General features: G+C 58.7%; 3 protein-coding genes and 2 non-coding genes across 5 annotated transcripts; 2 read left to right on the top strand and 3 right to left on the bottom strand.

The window, feature by feature from the left end:
• Positions 1-105: 105 nt before the first annotated feature.
• PHB2 (prohibitin 2) lies at positions 106-3,779 on the top strand. The gene is made up of 8 exons (XM_060111694.1): positions 106-385; positions 549-633; positions 946-1,025; positions 1,896-2,080; positions 2,491-2,620; positions 2,723-2,826; positions 3,239-3,316; positions 3,679-3,779. The coding sequence occupies exons 1-8, from the start codon at positions 259-261 to the stop codon at positions 3,757-3,759; spliced, it is 870 nt and encodes a 289-aa protein (XP_059967677.1). The 5' UTR covers positions 106-258; the 3' UTR covers positions 3,760-3,779.
• Positions 2,895-3,148, top strand: LOC132499662 (small nucleolar RNA U89). Its single transcript, XR_009533896.1, has one exon. It is a non-coding gene; the product is annotated as a small nucleolar RNA U89 (small nucleolar RNA).
• Positions 3,780-8,679: 4,900 nt separating the features above from the next.
• On the bottom strand, positions 8,680-21,255 carry PTPN6 (protein tyrosine phosphatase non-receptor type 6). The gene is made up of 19 exons (XM_060113427.1): positions 21,154-21,255; positions 19,296-19,348; positions 18,838-18,875; positions 18,718-18,721; positions 18,517-18,634; positions 18,118-18,452; positions 15,457-15,646; positions 15,184-15,300; positions 14,984-15,097; positions 14,730-14,826; positions 14,267-14,346; positions 13,943-14,092; positions 12,393-12,524; positions 12,121-12,275; positions 9,954-10,021; positions 9,703-9,854; positions 9,513-9,604; positions 9,016-9,156; positions 8,680-8,847 (listed from the first exon to the last, which is right to left on the bottom strand). Exons 1-18 carry the CDS (start codon positions 21,253-21,255, stop codon positions 9,042-9,044), a joined length of 2,112 nt encoding a protein of 703 aa, XP_059969410.1. The 3' UTR covers positions 8,680-8,847; positions 9,016-9,041.
• Positions 21,256-24,377: 3,122 nt separating this feature from the next.
• Positions 24,378-26,294, bottom strand: C11H12orf57 (chromosome 11 C12orf57 homolog). Its single transcript, XM_060112772.1, has 3 exons — positions 25,851-26,294; positions 25,375-25,551; positions 24,378-24,606 (listed from the first exon to the last, which is right to left on the bottom strand). The coding sequence occupies exons 1-3, from the start codon at positions 25,900-25,902 to the stop codon at positions 24,455-24,457; spliced, it is 381 nt and encodes a 126-aa protein (XP_059968755.1). The 5' UTR covers positions 25,903-26,294; the 3' UTR covers positions 24,378-24,454.
• Positions 26,160-26,221, bottom strand: LOC132499623 (U7 small nuclear RNA). The gene has a single exon (XR_009533863.1). It is a non-coding gene; the product is annotated as a U7 small nuclear RNA (small nuclear RNA).
• Positions 26,295-27,033: the final 739 nt, after the last annotated feature.

Here is a 27,033-nt window from a genome sequence, read left to right as displayed (position 1 = left end):
TCCCGAAGCCGCTCTGGGAGGGCAGGGCTCCAGAAAGGGGAGGGAACTTCCAGAGGCGTGCTTCCTGTGCCGCAAGCTCGGGTCCGCCGTAGGCTGGGGGGAGAGTTTAGAAGGGAGCGCACTTCCGGTGCCCTTTCTCCCGCGAGCACCCGGGGTCCGGACCCTCGTGTTGGAGGGTGCGATCCGTAAACTGGAGAGCTGTAGAGGCGGGCCGGCACCCCCTTCGGACCACTGGTGCCGCCGGCCTCAGGACCGAACATGGCCCAGAACTTGAAGGACTTGGCGGGACGGCTGCCCTCCGGGCCCCGGGGCATGGGCACGGCGCTGAAGCTGCTGCTGGGGGCCGGCGCCGTGGCGTACGGCGTCCGCGAGTCGGTGTTCACGGGTGAGCAACCTCAGCCTGCCCTCCGGACTCCGCCCGACCCTTCCCGGACCCCTGCCCAGCCCCGCCAGGTCCCCGCGCTCACCCAGCCCCTCACCCCGCCCCACCAGAGGCTGGCACGTACTCTGAGCCCGGCCTGGGCTGACCCCTACCCCTCTCCCTGCAGTGGAAGGAGGGCACAGAGCCATTTTCTTTAATCGGATCGGAGGCGTGCAGCAGGACACCATTCTGGCCGAGGGCCTTCACTTCAGGTAATGGCGGGCAGAGCGGACTGACCCTGACCCTGACCCTTCAGCCTTGAACGCCGACCCACCTATGGCTGTGGGAGGAGCGGCGGGATTCCGCGCCGCTCTTTACCCTCCTCACCCCATCTCCCAGAACAGTGCGTGCTGGCCACATCTTCAGGAGCACATATTGTTGTTCTCCGGAGGGCGAAGAGAATTTCTTTTTGACCGTGGTCATTAAGAGGAGGAGCAGGCCAAGAAACACGTGGTGAAGGAAAAGCGGACAAAACTAGGGAAGCGGTAGTCTCCTAATCCCTGTCCCTGTTCCCTCCCCTCCAGGATCCCCTGGTTCCAGTACCCCATCATCTATGACATTCGCGCCAGACCCCGAAAAATTTCCTCCCCCACAGGCTCCAAAGGTAGGTCTGGGCACTGGGGTGTCACTGGCCGTAAACAAGGGAGCCTGGCCAGAGACTAGGCAAGATGGGAGTGTCAGATCTCTTGGGCCTTGGTTTCCACCTTTGCAAACAAGCTAAAATAAAGGTACCTGCTTCTGGAGTTCAAGCAGTACGTTCTGGACACGCTGTGCGTTTGTGTATTTTTCAACTGTTCCTCCCACCCCCAATGTAAACTCGGTGAGAGCATTGTTTGTCCTTTGTCTTAGTCGCTGCCTAGATCAAAGCCTTGTTTTAAAACCTTTCTTTTAATTCTTTGACTCATTAATCTACTGGTACGCTCTGTCCTGGGGAAACTTGGCCGCACTCTTCACTGGTGCACCTGTTCCCTCCTAGACTGTTCACAGAAGCAGTGCCTTTGAGCTTCCCCAGACCAACCCTTACACACATACACACACACACAGGTACACAATGAGGCAAGTAGCTCACCTGTAACGTACTGTTTTGCACGATTTTTAGTGCAGGTTGCTTAATATTCCCGAAACCCTAGGCTCTAGGAAATCAAGGATTCACAAAACACCATCTTTGTTCTCAAGTCCTTACAGCCTAGTTCAGGATTATGGTACAGTGTAACAGAGCCTAAAGTAGAGTAGCGAAAAGAAAGGTCAGCTTTACTGGAGGAGGGTTGTGGGTAGAGAAGACTTGACAGTGGACAAGGACGCATCTGGTCTGTGCCGAGTCACTCTCCTCCCCGCGGGGCAGTTCCAGACCACAGGGCATTGCCCTGGGTAAAGAGAGAAGCCAGAGGAGAAAATGCTTGGGGAGGGAGGGTTTGATCGGAAGCCAGGTGAGGCCCCCGTGGCCTTGCCCAGCTACTGCTGACCTCACGCTTAGACCTGCAGATGGTGAACATCTCCCTGCGGGTGCTGTCCAGACCCAACGCCGCGGAGCTTCCCAGCATGTACCAGCGCCTGGGGCTGGATTACGAGGAGCGCGTGTTGCCGTCCATCGTCAACGAGGTGCTCAAGAGCGTGGTGGCCAAGTTCAACGCCTCCCAGCTGATCACCCAGCGGGCCCAGGTCTGACTCTGGCTCCCATCACCATCTGCGTAGCATCAGCATTTCCCTCCTAGGCCCAGCACCCTGGGTGTTAGGAAAGGGTAGTGACCCGAGGTCCGTTGCCCCCCAAAAGCTGTGCAGATGGCCACCGTGGGAAACAAGGAGAGCCAAGATTGGAGCTCGATAGCAGTTAGTGTCGGGCGGCGTGGGAGAAAAGTGGTCCAGGCGTGCGTGTGGGGTCGGTCCGGCATGGAGGGGTCAGCGTGATCCAAGCCCTTCCCAGCTCAGCTGGCCTACTGAGGAACTAAGAAAGGGATAGCGCGCTTTCTGCGGTTCTCCGGAGATCTGGGATTCTGATGATCACAGCAGCACGCCTTCCTTTCAGTTCTCCAGTCCCCTCAACGCCCCTCTCTCCTCCCCCTGGCCCCCAGGTGTCCTTGTTGATCCGACGGGAGCTGACAGAGAGGGCCAAGGACTTCAGCCTCATACTGGATGATGTAGCCATCACTGAGCTGAGCTTTAGCCGAGAATACACGGCTGCTGTAGAAGCTAAACAAGTGGGTGAGTCAGAAGAGGAGTCAGGCAAGGGCTTCTGAGGAAGCAGGGGGAGGGATGGGGTTCCTGACACCTTACACCTGTGACCCCGGTTCTCTCCCGCCACAGCCCAGCAGGAGGCCCAGCGGGCCCAGTTCTTGGTGGAAAAAGCGAAGCAGGAACAGCGGCAGAAGATCGTGCAGGCCGAGGGTGAGGCTGAGGCCGCCAAGATGATATCCTTCTGCCGCAGAGCTCTCAGCCCAGCCCCTGGAACACTCTGCGTTCCATCCGGCCCTGTGGGCTGGCTGATGAGACTAAGGCGAATGCGAACCGTGCTCTCCGACCCCTGGGGGTTGGGGTGCCGGGTGGGGTCTGAAGTCTCAGTGGGGCCCTGAGGCCTGGCTCCTCACTGTACGGCAGATCAATGGCACTGATGGCCTTGCCTGCATCTGTGCCGTTGCCTCCAGTTCCCGGCAGCTGCCTGCGGGGAGGCCTACAGGTGGGGGGAAAGTAGGGCGGGGCACGAGCCACCTGAGCGCAACCTTGGATCTGACAGCCCAGAGGACGGCGGAGTGAGTGGAGTCACGGGGTGCTGCCCCAGCTGAGACCTGCCCTTTTGTGAACCCTTAACCCCACCCTGCTCACCTGGGAGAAGCTCTGGGCAAGAACCCAGGCTACATCAAGCTGCGCAAGATCCGGGCAGCCCAGAACATCTCCAAGACGGTGAGTGTGAGCTCAAGGCCGCCTTGCGCGGGGGAAAATGTTTCTACACGTTGAAATGAGGGAATTAGGATCTTGCTTGTTCGGAGTTCTATTCAAACTGGCTTCTCTGACACTCCTCCTCCCATCAAAAATGATGTCCCCTGGGCGCCCCTGACCTTTTGTTCATGACTCTTGTGGACCTAACACACCACAGTTGCTCGCTGCTCTGGATCCTTGTGTAAGCGCAGAAACCGCGGCCCTCACGTCGCCACATCCCTGTTCGTAACCCACACGTGTTGCACCAGCGGTTACTGAATTGCAAGGGTAGGAATCAAGGTCTTTTTTGCTTGGTACCAACATCCATCTTACTTTCTGCCCTGTAGATCGCCACATCACAGAATCGTATCTATCTCACTGCTGACAACCTCGTGCTGAACCTACAGGATGAAAGTTTCACCCGGTGAGAGACATGGCCTTCAGGTGGGGTGTTGACACAGAACAAGGGCCGGAGTCTGGCCACTTGGGCTCTGGAGCCTGTTACCAGCTTACTCGTGTGACCCTTGAAAACACCACGTCTCTGAACCAGTTAGAAAAGTGGGGGGTTGACAATTCCTAACTTGAATCTCACAGGATTGATTTTATGCGATCCGATGGGATTATTCATGTAAAAAGCACTTTAATTGTAAAGTTTTAAGTGAAAAGTGGTGAAAGATGATATTGGCTGGTCTTCCTCGGGAGCCGCTCTGGGGCACGGAAGGATGCTAGGAAAGCAGGGGTGAGAAATGGCGGTGGCCAGGGAGCAAGTCTTCTTTCCAGAGCCTGAGATTCCCGGCTTCCAACATGCTTGTCTTTTTCTCTTGGGAGCAAAGGAGGGTTTGAAGTTGGGTGGGGCATGAAACTGTCAAATCACATGTACCTCTCTCTTGTCGTTCTATGTTCCCTGTTCATCTGGTGACCTGGTGTCCACAGGGGAAGGTAAGTTGATGGCGCATCCTTGTTTCTGTGGGGTCCTGCCTTTTCCCCACCACATCACCTTTCTCACCTCCCTACCCACACATTCAGGGAGGAGGGCAGTTGAGGAGGGAGTGGCCCGAGGTGCCCTGCCTGTCACAGGTACGTCCCCTAATAATGTCACCGTCTGTCTCATTTCCACAGTGACAGCCTCATCAAGAGTAAGAAATGAACCGCTGAACAAGAACTCCACCCCCAGGGAGGAAGTGGATCTTTTTCTTCCCCGATTTTTGAGGAGCCAGCTTGGGGCCCTACCCCGCCCCCACTGTCAAGTGATGGTCCCTCTGCATCTGTCCTCCCAGCCCTTCTCAGATGAACAAAGACTGACCATTTTCAGGGGAGTGACTTTCCTCCCTGTGTCGGCCAGGGGCGTTGGGACAGTGTGTGATTTCCTGCAGGGTTGGTTCCTCCCTCGTGGTCAGAAGCAACAACGACCACCCCAGAGATTCTCAATAAATGTTTATTACTTAAGCTGAAGTCAAAGCCTCTGGTGTCTGAACTGGGCTGGGGAGGCACGCATGCGCACGCTCACACCGCGCACTCCTGGGTCCTTCTTCGTCTCTTCCAGCAGGGGGCGCGAGGACACCGGCCAGGGCAGGCAGGGAGAGCCGAGGCCTGCTGCTCTCACCCTGGAAGCCAGCAGAGCCAGAGCCAGAACAGGACCCAGGGTGGGAACTGCGAGTCCTGGAGTCCGAGGCCAGCTGCACTCCCCACCCCACCCTCCTAAACCGCATCACCCCTTTGCTTACCAACATCTCCTTTTTTAAAGGCTGGAGCAGCTGTGGCTTTGCTGAGCTAGACCAAAAATCTGATGACCCCAACAGGAGCTGCTTCCTTGGTAACAGGGCTCCATGCAGCTGTGGGGAGACCACTTGTGCTCATCAGGGGCTTTACGTGTTCAGACGGCTGGCGGACCGTGTCGCCTGCTGCAGGCTGCCCACACTTCAGTCTCAATCAGGGCTCGAACTCTGGAGGTGGGCTCTTCACTCCCACAGCCCTGGGCCCCCAACAGGACAGGCGCCTCCTCCCTTCCCGGCGAGGCCGCTGGCTGTGCCCACGTGCCACCCCAGCCGTGCTGGGGCGAAAGTGTAGGCGGGAATCCTGGAATTCTTAGTGGCGGGGTTAGAGGGCAGAGGGCCTGGGTTCACCTTCAGCTGCTTCGGTTTTTGAAGAAAGTAGGTTAACTGTCCCCTGCTCTGCAGGTTGACTGTCATGAAAGGGACGGGGAGACCAAGCAGATGTGGCCGCCCCAGCCCTGAGGAACTGGAAGCCCGAGGTGAGAGGTGAAAGAGCAGAACGAGTCCGCCCGAGTCCCATCCACATTTTATTTCCTTCGCATTCCCGAGGCAGGAAGAGGATGGAGGTGCCCAGAGAACCAGCGTGTTTCCAAGTCCCGCTGTGTCTCCGAGGCAGCCATTTTGTCTCCACCCATTGTTTCCCTTTCCTAGAGACTTACCCCCCCCCTCCCCAGGGGTAAAGGTCAGAGGTTGCTGGTCTGGAGGCCTCCGTGGTCTTCAGGGCTCCCTGAAGGTCATTGCCGAGGGCACCGGCCGGGGGCCATCTTTACCAGACAGTGTTAGGAGCTTCACCATTAGACCATCCAACACTGTGCTGGAAGATGGACCCAGAGCCGGCCACAGGCGTCCGGGCTGAAGCTGGCCGGTCGCTCCAAGGACCCTGGCCGCAGGCCAGCTGAGGTCTATTGAAAGTCTGCGAGCCAATCCCCAGCTCAGGGTCAAGCTGTGGGTTTTGGATCCTCCAGATGACAAATCACACTGGGTTGGGGGAGGGGCTGGGGCCATTGTGTCCCTTCCGTGGGCAACCAGCCAACAGCCAACCGAGGGCCACCTCTTTCTCAGCACCTTCTGCTCAAGAGGAAGGGGCCTCCAGGGCTGGGGGAGGCTCGGGAGTGGGCGTCACGGCCAGCCTGGGTGCTGGGGGCCCGGGGCGGTGGGCGTCGCTGGCACGGGGCAGGGGCCTCCATCATTACCCGGCAGTATTAAGAGACTCTCAACCAGCACCCAAACACTACTGGGTAAGACGGGGGCCCCCACCCCACCGCCCGGCCAGGCCGTCAGTCCTCGCCCAGTCGCCCGGTGGAGCTGCGAAGCCCTGGCTCCCCTCCCCCACCGCCCGTGTCCCCGGGGACACTTCCGGGTGAGCCCGGCAGCCGCCACCAGGCCCACCCCGGGTTGCTGATCCACTGAGGCCGGGTCAAGTCTTCGGAAGCCCCCCGCCCATCTCTTCCCCGCCCTGAGCCCCCTCCCCGCCCCCCCCAGCCTCTCCCTGCCCCCCAGGCACCAGCTCACCGCCCTCAGCACCCCCCCCACCCCGGCAGTCCCTCGCTCAGCCCCAGGACCCCTCTCCCACCGGCCTTTACCTGTCACCAGGCCGCCTGCCCCCCAGGGATTGAGGGCCGCGGAGAGGAGGAGGAATCGAGGCTCGGGATTCAAGGCCTAGAAGCCGCCCTGGCCTCCACTCTTCCTCCTTCCTTCTCGCCTGCCGGGCAGCGCAGGCTCCTTACCTGGGCCCCGCCCGCCGCCCCTGCGCACAGGTGTGTCCTCCAGCCATAGGCTGCACCCCCCGCTGCCTTAACCCCTTCCCTCCCAGCGCCAGCCACAGGCGCCTCCTCTGAGGCCTGGTCACCCCGGCAGGCCCCGACCCTCGGACCCTCGGCCGTGGTCTCTCCTCTCCTACCTGCCTCCTCTGCCCCAGGGCCCAGACCTGGGAGCCTGGTGTCGGAGGGACAGAGAGACGGGTTGTCTTCGACCCCTTTGCCTTCCTCCTTGGCCTCGCCCCACGGCCACTCCCACCCCCGGCTAGCCCCTTCCCCCAGGCCCCTGCCAGAGAGCCTGAGGGCAGAGAGGGCTCCGCTCAGCAGGGATTGGGTTGTGCCCCTGCCCGTGCCCACCTGTGCCGGACATCCCGGCCTGTGGAGGGCAGGCGGGTCCCCCAGGGACGCCTCCCTGTCCTCACCCTTAGTACTGGGGTGCCCACCCCTGCCAAGAGTCCCAAGCTGGCCAGGAGTGTCGGCACCGACCCGGCCGATTCAAGTTCTGAGCTGCCCTCCTGCAGCCCTGGCTCTGCTCTCCAGAGGGGCCAGGGCACCCCGCCGGGCAGAGCTGCCCTTGGACCCACCTCACAGCCCTGGAGAGTCCAAGTCCCAGCCCCCGGGCTGGGCGGTGAGAGGGGATGGGACCAGCCTTTCTTTTGTGTGGCTCAAGCTGGGATAGAAAGGGCGTTGCTGGGAGAGGGGCCCTGAGGCCCACAGGTGATGCTCCACCCACGCACCCCCTGGAGGGCGAGAGCTCCTGGGAGCTGAGCTGTGTCGTCCAATCCCAGCTCTGCCCTCTCGCTCCCTAACCACCCCCCCACACCTTTGTTTGCGTCCTTCTTAATTCTTGTCTGTACTTATTCAATGTTTGTGGACTGTTTCTGGGTCTGCCTTCCCACCAGGACAGGAAATGTCGGGTTCCCCATCACGCCCCAGCACTGCTCCAGTGCCTGGGACACAGGGACGCTCAATAAACAAAGTGTATGCTGAGTGAATGACCACCCAGCCTCAGCCGGCCCAGCAGCAGAGAACGGGGCCTTCCCAAGTCAGACTCTCTGAGGCTCAGCTCCCCAGACTAGCATTATCAATCCACATAAAGCCTTAACGCAAAGAAGGAATCATCGCTGTTGTCCACTCTGGACCCAGGGGAAGGAAGAGCGAACAAAAAAAAAAACTGAAACTCTGACCAAGAGCCTACGGGCTCTCAGTAGCCCCAGAAAGGGAGGAGCGTGGCACTCCTTTGCACACCAGGTGCCCGGGGGAGGGAGGTTGGCCCTGGGCCTGTGTGAACTGGCCATTGTTGTTATCGATCTTCTTAGCTCCCCGATGTAGAAGTCAGGCCGGAGAATGTGGTTATGTCCCCCTCGGGGTGACCCTGGCTGTGTCTCCAGGAATGCAGGCTCTAGGGCCAGAAGGCCTGAGTTAAAATAAAATCTTAGCCTCACTGCTCAACAGTCCTGTGGCCTTGAGCAAGTTATTTAATCTCTCTGTGTGTCAGTTTCTCCCACTGTAAAATAGGAATGATACAGGTACCTCGGTTCCATAAGCACTTTTAGTCTTTTCAACAGCGCCTGACACATAGCAAGAGTGTAACGAATTTCATCATGCCTGATCTCCGTGATCTTCACAACCACCCTGGCAGGATCATCCTCCACTTTAAAGGGACGAGACGGCGGAACGTGACCCACACTCACACTCGTGTGTCAGACTGTGAAGGCCCAGCTTTCTGTGTCCACATGTAGCACTCCCTGCCCGCCTCCCCCTCCCGCCCAGGCACACGGAGTTAGAGACCCACACACAGTGACCTAGAGGCTTTATTTACAAGAGAAGGGCCTGGCCCTGCCAGGGGCCTTGCTGGGCTATATACAGGGGCTGGGAGAGGGAGCTGGGGACATGGCCATTTAAATTACAATGGAATGGGGGGCCAGGCTCCGAGGTTCAGGCTCTGGGTCTTCCACTGGAGGCCTCTGCAGGGACGGGGCTGAGGCTGCAGAGACAGGGAAGGAAGGGATCAGAGGGGGTTGGACCTGGAGGGGGGACAAGACACAGGTCTGGTTGGGTTGGGAAGACAGGGTGAGGCCACAGCCGTCCCGTCCATCCCAGGGAGAGCACCGAGCCTGGGGGCCCCTGAGGGCAGGCCAGGGAGGGGCCGTACCATGGCCGCCCCAGGACAGGCCCAGCTCACTTCCTCTTCAGGGAACCCTTGCTCTTCTCCTTGTCCGCCGACCGCTGCTTCTTCACCTTCTCGTCCTTCTTGTTCTTACTGTGCACGTTCTCATACACGTCCTCCTTGTGTCTGCAGGCGGGGCAGGCAGGTGCGGGCAGTCAGGAGACAGGGCAGGGGCCTCCAGCACCAGCAGCCCTTCGGGGCCACCCCCATCTCACAGGTGAGCAAACTGAGGCCAGGAGAGCGAGGAGACCAGTCCTGACAGTGTCCTTACACTAGACTAGAAGCTCCTTTGAGGGCAGAGGCTCCATCTCACACATCAGTGCCTAGCACAGGCCCCACGTGGAGGGCACTCAGGAGTCACTCGTGAACACAGGTTGTAAGAACCAAGCTTGAAGTTTAACCCGAACCTCCCTGGAAAGGACGGGTCGGGCTGGAGAAGAGAAAGGGGCAGACGCTGGGAGGTGGGAGGTGGGGCCACTCACTTGGAGGAGGTGCGGGCGGCCTTGGCATGGGCATTCTTCATGGCTGGGGGGTAGGTAATGTTCCCGTACTCCGACTCCCAGCCCTTCTGGGACTGTGGGAAGAAGTGTGGTGGGAGGCCGGTGGTTCCAGCAGCACCGGACAATGCCCACTGCCCCCCCTCAGCCCCTCCAGGCCATGCTCTGCCCGCACCTGCATGACCTCCAGCTTCTTCTTGGTGGTTTCGATGAACTGGGCGATGGCCACGTAGATGAACTTGTATTGCGCCTCCGTCTGCACCATGCCCGAGCGCTGGGCCCGTACCATCTGGATCGTCTTCTGGATGTCGATGTCACAGTCTAGGCCTAGCAGGGAGGGCAGCTGGACGTCAGGCCCTGGACAGAGGCGGTGGACACGGGGGCCGCTCCCCCACCCGCCCCGCGTCTCCCACAGGTCACCCTCACCCTTGGTGGAGATGCTCTCCATAAGCATGTCGATGACAATGATGGTGCCGGTGCGGCCAATGCCGGCGCTGGGGAGAGAAGGGGCACCATCAGAGGCCCAGCCTGCACGAGCCGGGAAGCGGCGGCGGGGCAGCGGGGGCGGGGTGTCAGCACAGCACCGGCAGGGGCGGGGCTTAGGGAACAGGCCGAGACGGGAGACGCAGGCACCAGGCAGGGTCATTGCGAGGGTAGGCAGGGTAGGAGTCTGTCCAGCTCTGCACCCGTGCTCATCACTGCAGCCAAGGGGTCTGGGGACAGAACCTGGCTCTCGGGCGCTAAGACGCTGCTCCCCGGACACCCATCACTTTCCTTCTTCCCAGCACCACGCTCCACCGCCTGCTTCCACGCTTCACTCTGCCCCCCACCCCAGGAGATCTGGGACCCCGTTCCCCGACCACAGCCCGCCTGCTCCCCTGGTACTCCGGGCCTCCCCGGCCCTCTCCCACAGCCTTGGGCCCAGCGAGGCTGCCCTCCTCGCCTCGGGAGCATCTTTCGGCAAGGCTCCGTCTCCCTTTTTCTTCAGATCCTGATGGCAGGGCAAGGGCAGCGTCCAAGACAGCAGGCCTCGGGAGCCACCGGGCTCAAGAAACGTGGGGGAGCATCGCAGTAGGAAGTCTGCCTTCTCCCCACCCTCTGCCGCCACCCCTGGGCAAACAGACCCCAGGAGCCTCAGGACGGCACCCAGACCCCAGTCCCACCCCCTCGGCTAGGCCAGTCGGGCCAATGCCCCGAGTTGCACTGTCTAATTTCAAACCCAGATTGTCAAAAATAACACCCCCTCACCCACTTCCTTCCTGTAACGTCTAAATTAAGGCCATGGGGATTTCAAGAAGGGGGGTGGGCACGGCCTGGAGGCACAGTCCCTGAGGCAGCACGTGGGGGGCACCTCCAGACGCAGCCCCCCGGCCCCGCCCCAGGACGCACAATTGCTGGTGGGGCAGACGGAGGGAGCCCCAGCCCTCACGGCCCCGGGGTCACGTGGAGGGAGCTGGGAGGCAAGAGGGCACAGCAGATTCCCATGTCCCCGTTCCCTTCCTGACGTGAGTTATGAAAGCATTAACAGCTCCCATTCTTGGGCATTTACTGTATTCCAGACACAGTGAGAGGGTCTCACACTCACAACAACCCTGTAAGACCCTGATTTTACGGACAAGGAACCCGGGGGTCAGAGAAGGGAAGTCCTTTGCCCAAGATCGCACAGCCAGGGAGTGCAGGAGCTGGAATTTTGAGCAGCAGCGTCTGTCCATCCACCCTGTGCCTCCATCCCATCCCCCCAGGCCAGGCCGGCTGAGCAGGCCCGTCTGCGGGACGTTGCCTCTCAGGCCTGATGGGACACCTGCTCCTCCTTGCTGACCCCTCAGCTTCCCACCTTAGCAGGAACAGGGTCTCCTGATCATGAACATGAGGGTCTCCAGTGGAGCCAGTGTGGTGCATGAGCCCAAGGGCTGAGTTGGGGGCACTGGCGGGAAGGGAGAGATAGGTTGCAGCCATGAAGAAGCCTCAGCCTGCCGCCAGGGCTACAGATGGAAAAGAGAAGGGATGGGGAGCTACACCAACCCCAAGGAGAAACACCAGAAACACCGGCTGGGTAGGCGCGTCTGAGAAAACAGGAGTGACCAGGACCTGGGTCTACCGTGAGCCCTGCTCCAGGCTCCCCCCTTGACCAGCAGTGACCTGGCAAGAGGCTGGGCCTGTTTCCTCATCTGTATGTGGCAGGGTTGGACTAGATGCTACATCCAGGGAAGTCTCTGAGGAAGCCCACCCCACCAGGCACAGGATCAAACAATGGGCTTGGTTGAAGCTTAAGTTCCACCCACGGGTCTGGAGTCATCAGGGAACCCAGAGACTTCCCTGAAGGTCCAGAGGTTAAGACTCCTCACTCCCAATGCAGGGGGCGCGGGTTCCATCCCTGGTGGGGGAACTGAGACCCCACACGCCACATGGCATGGCCAAAACAAAACAAAACAAAAAACAGTATCAGGGAACCCAGAAGAGGTGGAGGCCAGGGGAGGCGTTAAATGAGTTAATATATAAATTGCTTACAAGAGCGCATGACACTTAGCAGCACTCACTTGCCAGCTACTACTTTGATTATCATTACTAACACCATCGTTATTCTTCTTCTCACCTGCAGTGCACGATGATGGGCCCTGCGTGAGGCAGACTTTCCTGCCGCTGGTTGATCTGGTCCAGGAAGCTGAGGACACCCCCAGGCTCGCTGGGGACCCCGTGGTCAGGCCAGCTCAGGTACTGGTAGTGCCAGATCTCCCGAACCAGGTCCCCCTGGGTCAAGGACATAGTCAGTGCCCCCTGCTCCCGCGCATGGCCTCATCCAACCCAACCAAAGAGGACAGGTGTGAGGAGGGCCCCGGGCATGGGGCAGGGGCAGGGGCCACTCACATTGTCCAGCGGGGAGACCTGTAAGGTGCGGAGTTTGTACTCAGCTGTGTCGTGTTCCCCGCAGTTGGTTACAGCGTAGAGTCCATAAACGCACTGAGTGCCCATCTCTGGCCAGTATGGGACACATTTGTTCTGAAGAGGGAGGGTGAAGGTGGGGACTGAGGCCTGTGCCCACCTCGAGCAGGGCCTGAGTCCCTGGTGATGGCCCGGTCAGCATCCAGTGGATGAACAGATGAAATGGCCGAGAGTCAGAGACATAGGGCCTGGCTCGGCCTCTTACAGGTGGTGAGACCTCGCCAGTCACTTGACAAGTCATTCAGTGCACGTTGGCTGGCACACGCACTGAACCTGAAGCTGTGCCAACCGGGCTGGAGTTACAGACACAAGTAAGAAGCAGCCTATGCCCCTGTGCCTGCAGGAGCTCACAGAGAGATAGGTGAGCGGGGAACCAGAGCCACTGAGGAGCAAGGGGGAGGAAGAGACTAATCCTCCCTCTCGGGAACAGGGGAAAGCAGGGACGGCTTCACAGAGGAGGGAGCATTTGAGCTGGGTCTTCAAAAAACGAGGAGTCGGGCTTCCCTGGTGGCACAGTGGTTAAGAATCCGCCTGCCAATGCAGGGAACACAGGTTCGAGCCCTGGTCCGGGAAGATCCCACATGCCTCGGAGCAACTAAGCCTGTGCGCCACAACTACTGAGCCTGCGCTCTAGAGCCCGCGAACCACAACTACTGAGTCCACATGCCACAACTACTGCAGCCCGCGTGCCTAGAGCCTGTGCTCCGCAACAAAGAGAAGCCACCGCAATGAGAAGCCCACGCACAGCAACGAAGAGTAGCCCCTGCTCACTGCAACTAGAGAAAGCCCACACGCAGCAATGAAGACCCAACACAGCCAAAAAGAAAGGAAGGAAGGAAGGAAGAAAGGAAGAAAGAAAGAAAGAAAAAGAAAAGAAAAAAATGTGAGGAGTCAGTGAGGCAGAGAGAGCCCAGAGCCAGGAAGTCGGTCCCTAGTGGAAATGAGCTCGTGCAGAGGCATGGAAACCTTAGGGACCCTGGCCGGTCAGAGGCGGCAAGGGCTGGAGGGCAGCCACCAAGCCTGAGCGCCAGGTCCGGCAGTGCGACTGCTCTGAAGGCAGCTGGGAGCCGTGGCAGGGTTCTCAGAGGGAGCAGCCTGGTGCAGTGTGTGCTCTGCACGGGTCACGGCCACTCCACTGCAGAGGGTGCCGTGGGAAGGGGGCAGCCTGCAGGCAGGGAGGTAGCTTGCCCGTGGCGTGAGGGTTGGGGGCTGACTCCAGAGAGTATTATGAGGCCGAGGGGACAGGAAGGGCTGCTGCCCAGAGCGGGATGGAGGGACACTTTAAGGAAAGAGGCCACTGGAAATCTGGGTCTGGTGGTCAGGGGAGCCCAGGGTGGGACGCAGGGATCCGGGAGTCAGCGTGTACCCAGACCTCGTGCCTCAGTTTCCCAACAAGGTAGGACCCTTGCCCTCCGAGGTGCCCCAAATCTCTTTGGCTTAATGGTGGTGGACGACTACTGGGGGGCTCGGCTTACCCGGCCCTTCTCCACCTCCCGGGTGGTCATGACGACGACACGGGTGTTCTCCTGCCACACCATCTGCCAGAAGTCGTTGACCGTGGCCTCCAGGCAGCCCTGGCTGGCGATGTAGGTCTTAGCATTTTCATCAGGGCCTAGCAGCTGGTTCTGGACGCGGGTGCAGAGACACGCAGGGCTATGAGCCCCTCGCACCCCTGCCACCCTCAGCCACCCAAGGCCACAGCTCTGGCTTCGCCTGTGCATCTTTGGACACAGCCCCCCCATGAATGGGGGTCCCCAGGGCCCAGTCCCCCCTCCCCCGTGACCGGCGGGCACACCCACCTTGACGTAGTTGGCGTTAATGTAGTCAGACCCAGGGACGTTACTGTCGCGTCCCTGTAAGACCACTCGGCTGTGGTCGACTGGGAGCGGGCAGAGAGGAAGCAAGAAAGGCGTGGGTCAGACCCTTCCTGAGTTTCCAGGCCTTTCTTGCCCAGAAGCCACGAGCTCTCAGAGCCCTGCGGGCAGGTGGGGATGGGGGATCTGTATGGGGGGAGGGATCTGTGTGGGGTGGGGCTGGAGGTTTCAGAGGAGGAAGGGGGTGGGGGTGGGGTGCCGGAGGCCCCTCTGGGAGGAGCGGAGGCTTTTTGGAGGAGGGGAGGCTCTACTGCGGGTGGAGAGGGGTCCCCCCTTGAGCTGGGGGAAGAGACCCCCTGAGATGGGGCAAGGTCGGCAGGCGGAAGGGGAGCCTCCTGGGTGAATGGATGGGGGAGGGCTGGAGGCTGCCCAGGGACAGGGCACTCACACGGAAGGATGTTCTTGTAGCGGTTCTTGCTCTTGTTTTCTGGCCGCTGCCCTTCCAGCCGCTGGTGCAAGTTCTTCACCTCCTGCTTCTGCAGACTCTGTGGGGCAAGAGGGGGAAATGGAGCCCCAGGCCCTGGAGAAGGGCCGTCCACGGGTGGCGAGGACGTGGGGCAGATCAGTGTAAGGGGCGGGGAGAGAGGGGACGGGGTCTGCCTGGGACCCCAGGCCCTTTGCCCTGCTGGTCCCATCACGCACCTCAAACTCCTCCCAGAAGCCAGCCTTCGCTGTGTCCTCCGACTCCTTCTTCTTGTTCAGTTCCAAGACCCGGTTCTCAATGTCAGCTGCGTTCACCCTCGTGGCGTAGTATGGCTGGGGTGAGGGAGGGCGAGAAGTCAGCCGCTTCTAGAGCTCAGAAGCTCAGGGGAAGGAAGGAGGCAGCCAGGCCCACCCCTCACCTGCCGCAGGTAGACGAAGGCGCCCGAGGCCTCCTCGATCCCCGTCCTCTTGAAATGCTCCACCAGGTCCGTGAGGCTGTCGAAGGTCTCCGAACCGCCCACTGTGTAGCGTCCACCCTGAGGGGGGCCGAGTCAGGCCACCTCTCAGGACCCGAGTCTCCCTCCCTGGACCCCCAGCCTCAGACCGAAGCCTGGGCTGACCCTCCCCACGGGCAACGCTGGAGCACAGATGGACCCCAAGCAGGATGCCGCCCCACTACCCAGATGCCTTACCTCACACATGACCTTGATATGGGTGACTCTGAGCGGGGAGCCCGGCCCAGCCTTGGGCTGGTCGCTGAGCACGGACAGCACAAAATCTCCAGGCTGGCTGAGACTTTCACGCACGAGAAAAGTCCAGGGCTCACCCTTGGCCTGCAGCAGTGTCTCTGCCTGCCCTCCAGACATGTGGCCATGGTACCACCTAGAGAAGACAGCATCCGGGAAGGTGAGACCGAGGCCAGGGGCAGGTGCTGGGCAGACATTCACGGAGGGGGCAGGGAAACCAGGCACCTGCCACGCGCAGGCACTCTGCTATATGCTTTCAAATCCACCACCATCCCAAAAATGCTGAGAGGTAGATACTACCCATTCTGCAGATGAAGAAACTGAGGCTGGGTGATTGCACACTGGCCCAAGCCCCTTGCTGATAAGAGGCGAGCCTCAGGACTTCTAAGCAGGCCCACCTCTGAAAGTTTAAGACAAAGGCAGACAGGCAGGCCATATCCAGAATATTTGGAGGGGAGAAACCCAGGAAGGGTCTCCATGAAAGACAGGGCTGGGCTAGGGGAACAAATGCAGAGGCCAAACCACAGAGAGTGCTGGGGATGGGAGAGACGGAAGTCACAAGGGAGGCATGATGGGGAGAAGTCCCCCAGGGGGGCCAGGAAGGCAGACAACCCCACTGCGTTAAGAGTGGTTTGGGGGCTCTGGGGTGCCTGGGATGATGTCACTGAACGAGCTGTTAGAGGGGCTCAGAGGGGCTCAGAGGGGCAGAAAGCAGAACTAGGACCTTTCCCCACAGCACACCCCCTTCCCAGGAGGAAACTGTAGCCCCACAATGCCCAGCCCCACAGGAAACCACGTGATGGAAAAAACACAAAACTCCTTCTGGGGAGAGAGTGAGAAGTGAGGTTGTGAGGTTTCCTCAGCCCAGGGACCAGGGGAGGGGGGGCATTTTCCAACCGCAGGAATGGGGAGAAGGAGGGAGGGGGCCGTCTGTCCCGCCCCATCTCACTCCTGCCCCAAGGAGACTGCAGCTCAGAGACTTCCAGAGTCTCCTGCCCTGTCCAGGACCCCCTGGGCCACCCCATCCCATCACTCGGGGATAGGCCAGGTCCCCAGGGCTATGGAGAGGGGGCTAACCAGCTTCCCCCAGGCCCCAGGATGAGGAAGTTTCCATGCAAATGTCAGGCTGACCACAGGGGAGAGCTAGCCAGTGAGAGGACAAATGCAAATTCCCGCAGAGGGGGTGCGGCAGCTGCGAGAACACAAGTGGAGCTTTGGAGAAAGAGCCTCCTCCGCACACTCCCAGGGTCAAGGGTGAGCCGAGGCCCCCTGGCCCCGGTAACCAAAGGGGCCTCTTCGAGTCAGCTGCCCTGGTCCTGATTCCCTCGGTCCTCAGGTCCTCCACTTCGCCCAGCCCCAGTTGGAACCCAGGCCTCGGGCCCCTCCCAGGGGGTCTGCTCAGCTCCATCCCTCTTCCAGCTCCACCCTCTTCCTGCAGCAGCCAGCAGGGCAGATCCTGGCCAGGACCGAGGAGGAGGCCAGGACATGAAGAGCTCAAGAGTCTGGGTGGAAAATCCCCATGAAATGTTGCAGGTGGGGTGCAGGAAAAGGGCAAGAGGAGGCAGACACCAAGGTAGGGCAGCCACCAGCAAGGTCATCACTGTGGCTTCCCTCCTAGAAGAGGTAACTTCACAGGAAGGGGATCAGTGGCTCCATGTTCACGGGAAAGAGGTCTCCAGGGCTGGGCCCCAGGGCCTTTATCTCAGCCTCATCCAGGGCTAAGTTTCAATCACTGACTTGAAAAAAATATGAATGCACATTGGGACGCATGCATGTCAGAGAGACTGAAAGCAGACAGAATCAAAGTGCAGAATCATTTCAACAATCGATACACAAATACAGGACAAGGGCAAGTTGACTTGGCCCCAGGAGTGTGAAAAAAAAAATCCAGAGCTGTTCAGCTGCCTTCCCCTTAATAGGAGCTGTCATGGAGATGAAGCTATAAAATGAGCCACCACGTCCTGCGGAGCGTTAGGGTCCCACCACCCTCCACCCGTGCACTCGGAGACTGCATGGGAAGCAGCCAGCCCAGTTTGGGGGACCACATCTTTGGAGCCAAAAAGATGCCTGGAGTATTACCCTGTGCCCAGGTACTAGGCCCCTTACACACCCATCACACAGTTTTCAATGATCTGGGTTCTGGTCAAGGGACTCATCCAGCTCCACCCAGCCCAAGAGGGCAGACCCGTCCTCACGGGGTTGCTGGGATGAGGCACCAAGTGTCCTCAGAAACGCTGGTCCCTATGCTCTTCCTCAACATCAGCCTGTCCCTGTAGTAACCCCCGCTGGGGAGGGAACAGGAGGGCAGATTCTGTTCCAGGTAAGTTCTTTCTAACAACAGAGCCAGACTGCTGGGAACACAGCCACGACGAGTGGCCTCTCGGGCACTAGTAGAGTCTGGGCTGCTGGCAGACAGTGACCCTAGAGAAGGGCGAGGTGACCTTCTCTGGCTTCCTCAGGGGTTGATGGAAAGGGGCCCCAGGATCACATGGAGGGAAGAGGCCCACAGAGCCCTGAGAAGGAGTGGGGGGCGGGGGGGGGAGGGGCACTTGGGGTGGAGGCCAGCCCACCTCTCCGTGGGCTGGGCCAGGGCGCGAAGCCCCTCACCTCTCACTGGTAGGGTCTGAGCAGTTCAGCGGGTACTTGAGGTGGATGACGGTGCCATCGCGGTCCTGCAGGACGCCCTGCTGCTGCGTGTAGTATTCCACCAGCTCTGTCAGCGTCGCGAACTTCTCCCCTCCATACAGGTCGTAGAAATCCCCCGAGTTCTGGATCCGAATGTGGGTCACCTGATCCCCCACCCTGCAGGGCACCAGGGCAGCGGTGAGGCCGGTGGATGCGAGAGTGGAGGTGGGGATGGCGTGGGGGATGGGCGGGGGTCCTGGGCAGGGAGCGCACACGGGGGCGGGGTGGACACACACAGGGCCGGGGCGTGCTGGGGCCTGGGCAACCAGAGTGAGAGGCCAAGTCCTGGCCCCCGCTAGAGCCTCAGGCCACCCACCTGACAGAGAGGGAGAAGTCGCCCTGGTTCTTGCGACTGGGCCGAGCCAGGAAGCTCCCGTTGACCCCTCGGCCCTTGAGCAGGGTCTCGGCATCCAGCCCACTGAGGTCTCGGTGAAACCACCTGGGAGGCCGGGAGGGCAGTGAGGAGAGGGCCCTGGGGCACCCCCCCTCCTGCCTACTCAGGGTCCCCGGCCCTTACCTCACCATCCTGGGGGCGCCCGGGGGGAAGGGGGTGCAGGCAACAGGGTGGAGCTGCTGAGTCCGGGCAGGCGGAGAACGCTGGGGCTAAACCTCCCGAGGCTCTCAGCGCCCAGGTCACCTCACCACCGCGGTCCTGGTTCTGGGGCTGCCACTCCACTGGCCTGGGGCAGCCGGCAGGGCGGGGACAGGAAGGGGCGCGGCCGACCCCTTGGGGGAACTCACTCTACTTCTCGTTTTAGAGCAGAGTGGGGAGAAGCTGCGCAGGGTGGCAGTGGGCGCGGGGGGGCCCACTTCCCACACGCCTGCCATCAAAGGCCTTGGGAGCGTGGCCCTCCACACATGGGGGGACACCCGAGTAAGGACACACGTGCGCCCGGCGCACTCCGGGCGCAGATCACGCTCGGCATGTGGGAAGCCGCCCAGTCACGCGCCGTCTACTCCTGCTCCGCCAGCCACTTCCACGCAGCCTTCCCTGGTCCACGCCACTGATGATGGTGACGGTGGCAACTGTCACTAGTGGAGTCTGTATGCCAGGCACTGTACTGTATGATATTTACATGCCTTATCGGATGTGTCATCACCATAGCCCCATGAAGCAGGTACCTTCGTTATCCCCATTTTCCAGACAAGGAACCTGGGGCTCGGGGAGTGTAGGGAGCTCACCCAGGGTCACACAGTCAGTAAGTGGCGGTGCCAGGATGCAAACCAGACGGCCTGGTTCCAAAGCCGGTGATTTTAGCTACTGTATGCCAGGCCTCAGGGCTTCAAAGTTTGAACAGAGGTTGGAATTGTACTCCAATAAAAAAATAAAGAGCTGGGGCTTCCCTGGTGGCGCAGTGGTTAAGAATCCGCCTGCCAATTCAGGGGACACGGGTTCGAGCCCTGGTCCGGGAAGATCCCGCATGCTGCGGAGCAACTAAGCCCGTGTGCCACAACTACTGAGCCTGCTCTCTAGAGCCTGCGAGCCACAACTGCTTAGCCCACGAGCCACAACTACTGAGCCCACGCACCTAGAGCCCGTGCTCTGCAACAAGAGAAGACACCGCTGTGAGAACCCCGCGCACCGCAACAAAGAGTAGCCCCGCTCGCCGCGACTAGAGAAAGCCCGCGTGCAGCAACGAAGACCCAATGCAGCCAAAAACAAATAAATAAAATAACATAATTAAAAATAAATTTTTTTAAAAAAGACTCCATCTTGCAATGCAGGGGACGCCAGTTCGATCCCTGGTTGGGGACTAAGATCCCACATGCCATGCCTGCCACAGCTAGACAGAAACCCACACACGCACCACAACTTAAGCGAAGAGCCCGCACGCCCCAACTAAATCCTGACGCAGCCAAAAAATAAATAAATATTTTGAAAAGTAAAATAAAAATAAAAAGCTAAAAAAAAAAGAACAGAGGTTGGGAGACTCTTGCATTAAGGTCGCAGTGGGAGGGGGAGACTCCGTAATTGCCAAGGCCGGGAAGATGCCTATAGTGGGATGCCCTCCCCTCCCTTGACACACATAGCTGAAGAGGTGCCCTGGGGCAAAGGATAGACAGAATGACCCCTATGCCCTGTCTAACTTGCACCTTCTCTGCTTCTTGTCCTCAGGCTTTGGCCCATCCATCTGGCCCCAACCCTGCATTCAGGTAAGGAGCACACCTAGGGAAGCAGGTGTGGGCGGAGCCACCAGACCCCATGGGTGCGTCCACCCTATGCCTGAGCCATAGGTTCTTGCCAAGGGGGTCTGATCTGAGTCCGCTGGAGTTCGGGACTCTGACCAGAGGCCTGTCTCCTGGGACTGGGGCTGGGGGCACAGGGCTTATTCTCAGGGCCGGTTGACCCGGAGAGGCCCTAAACACTAAAAGCTTGTCATGCTCCCTGTAATTCCAAACACAAACACAAACATCCCCAAACCAAAGCAAGAGGAAAGAAGCCCAATGAAACAGACGCAAGAAACTCTTGTTGGTGGCTTCCCTAGGGAGGGGGACCAGGTGGCTGGAGGAGAGGGCTGGGAGGGACCTCTCCTTCTCCCTTCCACCTTTTTGAAGGTTATATCATGGGCATGTATCACCTTTATAAAAATAAGTAAACTGACTGGGAGATGGCAATTCCTGGGACACTTCTGGGGTACTGGGAATGCTCTACATCGCGATCTGAGTGGTGTACACACGGACGGAATAAATGTGATATTTAATATTCATGCACATGATGTATGCTGTGCCTCAAAAAATAAGGAAAATAAATAACAAAGTGCTCAAGCCCAACAAAAGTCTATTTTCTTATGTTGGCTACTTTATCATTTTTTGAACATCAATTTCCCCCCACCCCAAAAAGGGCTTCTTTTTTCTGCCTCTTTCTGGGGCCCTGGGAGCCTTGCTTGGTCTGTTTATTGCATGGTCTAATACTGACTACCTCCAGCCTTGGACCACCCTGAAAGACCATGAACTCACCCCCACAGCAGGGGGCAGGAAGGAGGTAGACATTGGCTTCTCCACCACAGAGGGTCCGCTGCCAGTCTGGCTCACCTCCAAGTGGTCAAAACTTAGCACCATGCCTCGCACAGAGTATGTGTCCGATAACCAAGCTCATCCGGACCCGTGCACATACATGGTCACAAGCCCAGGTCCGGTCCTACACATGCACACCCTGCTTGTCATATACAGATGAGTACACACACACACGCACACACACAAGCACACAAGCATCCACTTATGCACACAGAGTCCCACTACATGCACCTCACCATCCACATCCACCTACGCACGTACCTGGTTGGGTGCAAACACCCACCTGTGGACACCGCATCCTGACCACACACGAAGCTGCAGGTCCATGCTCGACACTAAACACTCCCTGCACCCTGGCCACAAGCCACTCTCCTTCTGGAGCTTACACCACTTGGTGGAGAGAAACTAACTAGGAACCCAGAAACTCCTGACCATGGAAGAAGCAGGAATTTCTTTGAAGGGGGTCAAGCCAGAAAACAGACAGACACCAGGATGAGATGTACTGTCTCTGCTGTCCTCTGGCAGGAAAATAAATAAGAAGCACCTCCCTTCCCTTGACATAAGTGCTCTGGAGTTCACAGAGCACTTGCACACACACACAATCCCATTTGGGCCTCAGACATCCCCGTGATGTAGGAATTATTTTTCTGAATTTTTTTTTAAGGGAGGAAAACAGGCTCCAGAAAGCTGAGAGTTACAAAAGTAAGGGCCTACTAATTCCAAAGAGAAAATTCTTTACTTGGAAAGCAAGGAAATAAAGGTAGAGATGAAGATCAAGGGGGATGCAGAAAGACAGGCAGTCTGGAAGAGCAAAGAAGGTGAAATAATACCTAGAAAGTTCTTGAAGTTCCCTGAGCCTCAGTATCCCTACCTGATAAATGAGCTTAACAATATTTCCCAAATACTGATACAAAAGACCAATATGAAGTAAGTTTTTGGCACAAACAGCTTTTATGTGACATTATTAATCCACATGCCAACGTTATTTAGTAGGTCTTGTTAGCCCAATTTTAGAAACAAAAACTAAGCCTCAGAGAAGTAACTTGCCCAAGGTCACAAGCTAGTAAGGGGAAGGCAACAAACCAAGGCTGACTGACGTGAGGCCACTGCCCATCCCACCACACCAACCACTGCTGGAGGAGGCAGGGCACTGGCACAGCCCATGGTGAGGCCACAGGGGCCGGCGCTCCTGCACGGCAGGATCTGGAAAGGCCCCCCGGATGGCAGGCACAGGACCCACTGGAGCAGCGCTGGGTGTGAGCAGGGCACTGTGGCTGAGCTGAGCTGCTCTCAGAGGCTGGGACCCATGGCAGAGGGCCTCACAGGGCCAGGCTGGGGACCCAAGGAAGGATTCTGTCCCAGGAGAGGCCTTGCCAACCACCTGGTAGGAAAACGACCGAGGCGGGAGTGCGGAAGGGGTCAGGGACCAGACAACTCGATCAGAACCTTGACATCGGGGCTGAAGGAGACAAGGTGTGCACTGGGGGAGGCAGGCCACACCCCAGGGCAGATGTCAGTGTGAGAAGCAAGAGCCTGCAGGGCTCGGGGGTGACCAACCCATCAACTCACCAACACACCGAGCAGGTCCTCACTGTAGCATCCAAACTCCAGCAAGGCCCGGTCCGTCCCGGCCCTCCCCACTGGCCTACTCTGCTGCAGGCACTGTCATTTAGTTTGTTCTCACAGCAGGGCCTTTGCACGGGCCGTTCCCTCCGCCCAGGGGCACTGGAGCCTGGCTCCCCCTCCAGGTCACAGCTCCTGTGTCACCTCCTCAGGAAAGCCCTCCCTGCCCCCTCCAGCCAGGGACACCTCTGGCACCCCAGTCACTTACTAGCACGTGAACCTGTCTCATTTTCTGGGTAACACTTCTGAGAACCTGCAGTTATCCTATTTAGTGGGTTCCTTGGGCAGTCTGTCACCTTCCACTGGAGTGAGTGAAGCTCCGTGAGGGCAGGGACCGTGTCTCTCGTTTGCTACAGTATTGGCAGCACTTTAAAAAGCACCTGGTGTATAATAGACGCTCAACAGGTATCTTTTGAATGAACTGACGCAGAGGAGTGAAGGGAAACTGAAGGAAATCTGAATGAAGGATACTGGGAAGTTGAGTGGGAACAGGGGAGCCTTCTCAGATTTGCCCTTCAGACGTGTAATGTTTCAGGTGACATGGGCTCCCCAGGGGGACAGATCCTAAGCAGATGGCAGAAGCAGGGGACCAGAGGGTGAAGGGAGAAATGCAATGGTGAGAAGAAATATGCATCTATCAGGGAGGAAGTGCTAGAGAAGCGGGGGGCGAGGGGGTGGGTGCGGAGGGCTACGAATGGGCCCGGAGTTCCTGACATCTTTCGGGGAAGCAGACCCAGGGCAGGGGGCAGGGGCAGGTCGCACTCGTGGTCACACACCTGTCAGGAGTGAGCAGGAACACTGCTCCTCCCTCCCAAATGAACAGGAGACCATGATACGCAAGTGGAGCAGGGGACTTACCCATGGGACAGCATTTCCCGAGAGGGGTAGGGAGTCACAGGCAGATGGCCACAGGGGGCGGGGCTGAGCCCCAGGCGCAGCTGTGCGGTGGCCCAAGGTGAGGAAGAACACTGAGAACTCAAGCCACTTTCCTCTCGATGCTGCCCGCCAGGCCAAGATGCCACAGGGACAAGCCCCTGGACTTAATAAACCCGGAAAAGGGACAGGTGGGGAGGGGCTGGCCTTAGACCGCCCACAGCAGCTGGCTTCTCTCTCTAGCCCCACGCCGCAGTCCAGCGCCGCCTGCCTGTCCCCCGCCTCCTTCCCTGGGGAAGGGAGGAGCCACCTGGAGCTCCACCTGGTGCTCCGGCCAACGGAGCTGAGGGAGGATGGGTGCTGCGGGCAGAGACCAGGAAGTAACCCTGGCCAAGGGAGCACCAACCAATGGGGGAGCCTCCCAGCACACAGAAGCCAAGGGGCCTCAGGAAAAGCCCAGGAAGCCCCACTCCTCAGAGGCGGGGCTGCCTGTGCAGGCCCCCCAACCCAGGGTGTTGAGGAGCCGGCCCCTCCCACTCGGCCCTGGAGCTGGTTGGGCCCAGCAGGAGCACAGGGAGGATCTGGACAGGAAGATGGAGCAGCCTGAAAGGCAGAGCGCATCAGGCCAGGACCGAGAGGTGGTCAGGGTCACAAAAGACAGACGGCAAGGCTAAGTCATAGGCACATTTATATCCTCCGGAACACCAAGGTCTTCCCTTCCCCAGCAGTGCCACGGGAGGGCCAAGCCTCAGGAGGCGGCCACACTACCACCCGAAGCAGGCCCGTGGGGCGGCAGGGTCATGGGTGGCAGGAACAGCGCCTTCAGCTTGCCCGACAGGCTGGCAATCTCGGGATCCTGGGCTTCGTAAGACTTGACCAAGCGGGCAAACTTAAGGACACCTGCAAAGGGAAACAGGAGCATCAATCCACACCCCCAGCGGACGGATGTGCCCAAGATGGCAGGAGGGGGCAGCTTGAGCCCGAGTCGCTGGCTACTCTGGCCCTGGCCCCAGGTAGCTGTCTGCAAAACAAGACATATGTAGGCCTCTGCCCTGTGTGGTTTGGATCAACTACTTCCTGGTCTACACTGGGGCACAAGTGGATGTGAGGCAGTGAATGAAAATAGCGCGAAGCAGTGTGCTTCCCACCATCAGGTGAACTATTTTGGCACTTTAGTCACAAGACCCCAAAGGATGCACACCCACAAGATCACCAGTCTAGAACCAGGACACAGGAGGGCCATGGGGCAGCTGGGCTGAATCAATAAACAAGCTTGGGGAAAGACCCTGATCTCACCAAAGAAACTGAACTGCCAACCCTCAAACAGAGAGGAGCTGAAACACCTTGGGGGGGCTGCAGAACTCTGCTGTCATGCGGACACCTCACTACAAACCATCAGAACGGGTTTCAGGTCCAACTCGGCTGTGACCTCCGGCACTTCTTTTATTTCTAGAGTCTGTTTCCTCATCTTAAAATGGGATAGCAGTATAATTAATGGTAACTAGAAAACACACTTCAGACTTCGCTTGGCTCAAGCTCACGAAGAGACCCTGGTCTCAGAGTACCGATACTGTTAGAGTGTGGCTGCCGCCGTGTGGCGAGAAAAGGGACTACAGCTCACAGACCCAAGGGATCCATCGCTCTCTTCTCCATCCCCGTCCGACCCACCTTCCCCGTCGCAGCTGAAGCCATAAGCTTTGATAACCTCCTGCTGAATCTGCGTGGCCACGGGCAGCACGAATTGCAACATCTTGCCCATGTCGTTACACGCGTTGTCCCGAGCCTCGTCCATGCGCACGGCGTTCTCCGGCGCCGAGAACGCCTGGATCACCTCGGCCAAGACCACTGTGCAACAAACGCATCCCCGGAAGGAGTGCCGGGTACGCATCGGCACACGGCCGGCGGGCCCAGCCGAGAACACAAGAAAGAGGGCAGGGAATTATTTAACGGACTGAAACCATAGTAACCCGAGAAACTCGGCCTCCGAATCTCTCGCTTTAGAAACAAGAACCCTTCATAAGTGACAGAGTATGGTACCGGGAACCTGCATTTCCCAGCGAACGCAGTCATTTCTCTCGCCCCGGATCTTCCTCCCGCACTATTCTTTAGCAAGAAGCCCACCCGACAACTAAAAGGTTTCTCACCCTTGGCCTGCTCGGCGCTCAACGCTGCAGTTTGAGCAGAAGCGGACGCCATAGAACAAAAGATGCACGTGCAACGGCGCTCGAGAAACGCCCAGGAGAAACAAGCAATATCCTAGAGCGGCTCTCCCCGCGGGTGGGGCGGTAGGGAAATTGCATCAGCTTAAGCCGGAAACCTCCCGGTACAGCTTCCATTTCTCTAATTTTAACAACCGATAACGCGTTTGTCATGAGAACAGTAAGCTAACCTACAATCTAAATTTCTCGCAGCTCACGCGAAACCATTCTGCCGTTAAAGACAACCTGTAAGGTGGGGGTTTTCCGGTGAAAACCAGAAAACCTACTAGACAAATTCTAAAAGAGCTGTAACACTGCCGGAACACACCCTGGAGAGAAGGTGGCATGTCCACCAACTCCACTATTGGTGAGGGTGAGCTCCCATGGCACTTCCTAATCTTTACTGCTATACGAGCAACAGGGCACACTGCAACTTTCAGAAGGGAAAACAGTATTCAAAAGAACTCTCTTAAATCATTCGTTTCTAGAGTTTGTGAACGTTTGGTACAGGCGTATGCAAATAACTCTATGCCGATTGGCTCAGGAAGAAGCCAGTCACTCCCCTTTAGTTTTCAAGAACGTAGACAAGGATTCGCAGCAGTAAAAGCTTGGCGTTAAAGCAGCTTCCGCGCTTTCCGAAAATGGCCTTGTGTCGGGGCGGGGTGGGGGGAAGCTAACGCCCTCTAATTTCCTTTCCCTTCTGGGCGTTTGAAATTGTCACCCACTCCCTCCTCAAACTATAGGGTGGTTAAGGCTCCTGGGTTCTGAACGCTTTAACTTATTGCAGCCACGCCCCCTGCACCTCCGCTTCAACACCATGTCTAACTATCCTACGGAAAGGATGCAAGTCTCTGGTGGCCCCTAGCTGTGGGGCCAGTGGCAGAAGCGCCTCCCAACTCTGCGTAGTTCCCTAGAGCTGTCCCAGGCCGCCAGCATCCTGACTTGCCGGCCTTGGGAGGAAGGCCAAGACTCTGCCATAACGGACCCCGTTAGGGCAGAGCCAGGGCTCCAGGACCCCGGGCTCTTCGAGGTCCCCTCTCCAACTCTCCAGGGGCCCCACCCACCTCCGGGCTAGTCTCCGGTGATCCCACAGCTTTCTCTCGAGGCGTCGCCGCGCAGAGACCCACGC

The sequence above is a fragment of the Mesoplodon densirostris genome, chromosome 11, assembly GCF_025265405.1.
Source record: "Mesoplodon densirostris isolate mMesDen1 chromosome 11, mMesDen1 primary haplotype, whole genome shotgun sequence".
NCBI lineage: Eukaryota > Metazoa > Chordata > Mammalia > Artiodactyla > Ziphiidae > Mesoplodon > Mesoplodon densirostris.
Note: the sequence above shows the minus strand (reverse complement) of the source record. Positions and strands in the feature narration are given on the sequence as shown.

Bases quoted from the DNA above. Each gene is read 5' to 3' on its own strand.
- PHB2 (XM_060111694.1), top strand. From the start codon at position 259: ATGGCCCAGAACTTGAAGGACTTGGCGGGACGGCTGCCCTCCGGGCCC. The intron at 386-548 runs GTGAGCAACCTC...CTCTCCCTGCAG, and splicing joins CCGCGAGTCGGTGTTCACGG to TGGAAGGAGGGCACAGAGCC. The intron at 1,026-1,895 runs GTAGGTCTGGGC...CCTCACGCTTAG, and splicing joins CTCCCCCACAGGCTCCAAAG to ACCTGCAGATGGTGAACATC.
- PTPN6 (XM_060113427.1), bottom strand. From the start codon at position 21,255: ATGGTGCTAAGTTTTGACCACTTGGAGGTGAGCCAGACTGGCAGCGGA. The intron at 14,827-14,983 runs GTGCGTGATGGG...CTTGCCCCACAG, and splicing joins GCTTCTGGGAGGAGTTTGAG to AGTCTGCAGAAGCAGGAGGT. The intron at 14,347-14,729 runs GTGAGTGCCCTG...GCCCGCTCCCAG, and splicing joins CTACAAGAACATCCTTCCGT to TCGACCACAGCCGAGTGGTC.
- C11H12orf57 (XM_060112772.1), bottom strand. From the start codon at position 25,902: ATGGCGTCCGCTTCTGCTCAAACTGCAGCGTTGAGCGCCGAGCAGGCC. The intron at 25,552-25,850 runs GTGAGAAACCTT...TTTGTTGCACAG, and splicing joins GAGCGCCGAGCAGGCCAAGG to TGGTCTTGGCCGAGGTGATC. The intron at 24,607-25,374 runs GTGGGTCGGACG...TTCCCTTTGCAG, and splicing joins CTTCAGCTGCGACGGGGAAG to GTGTCCTTAAGTTTGCCCGC.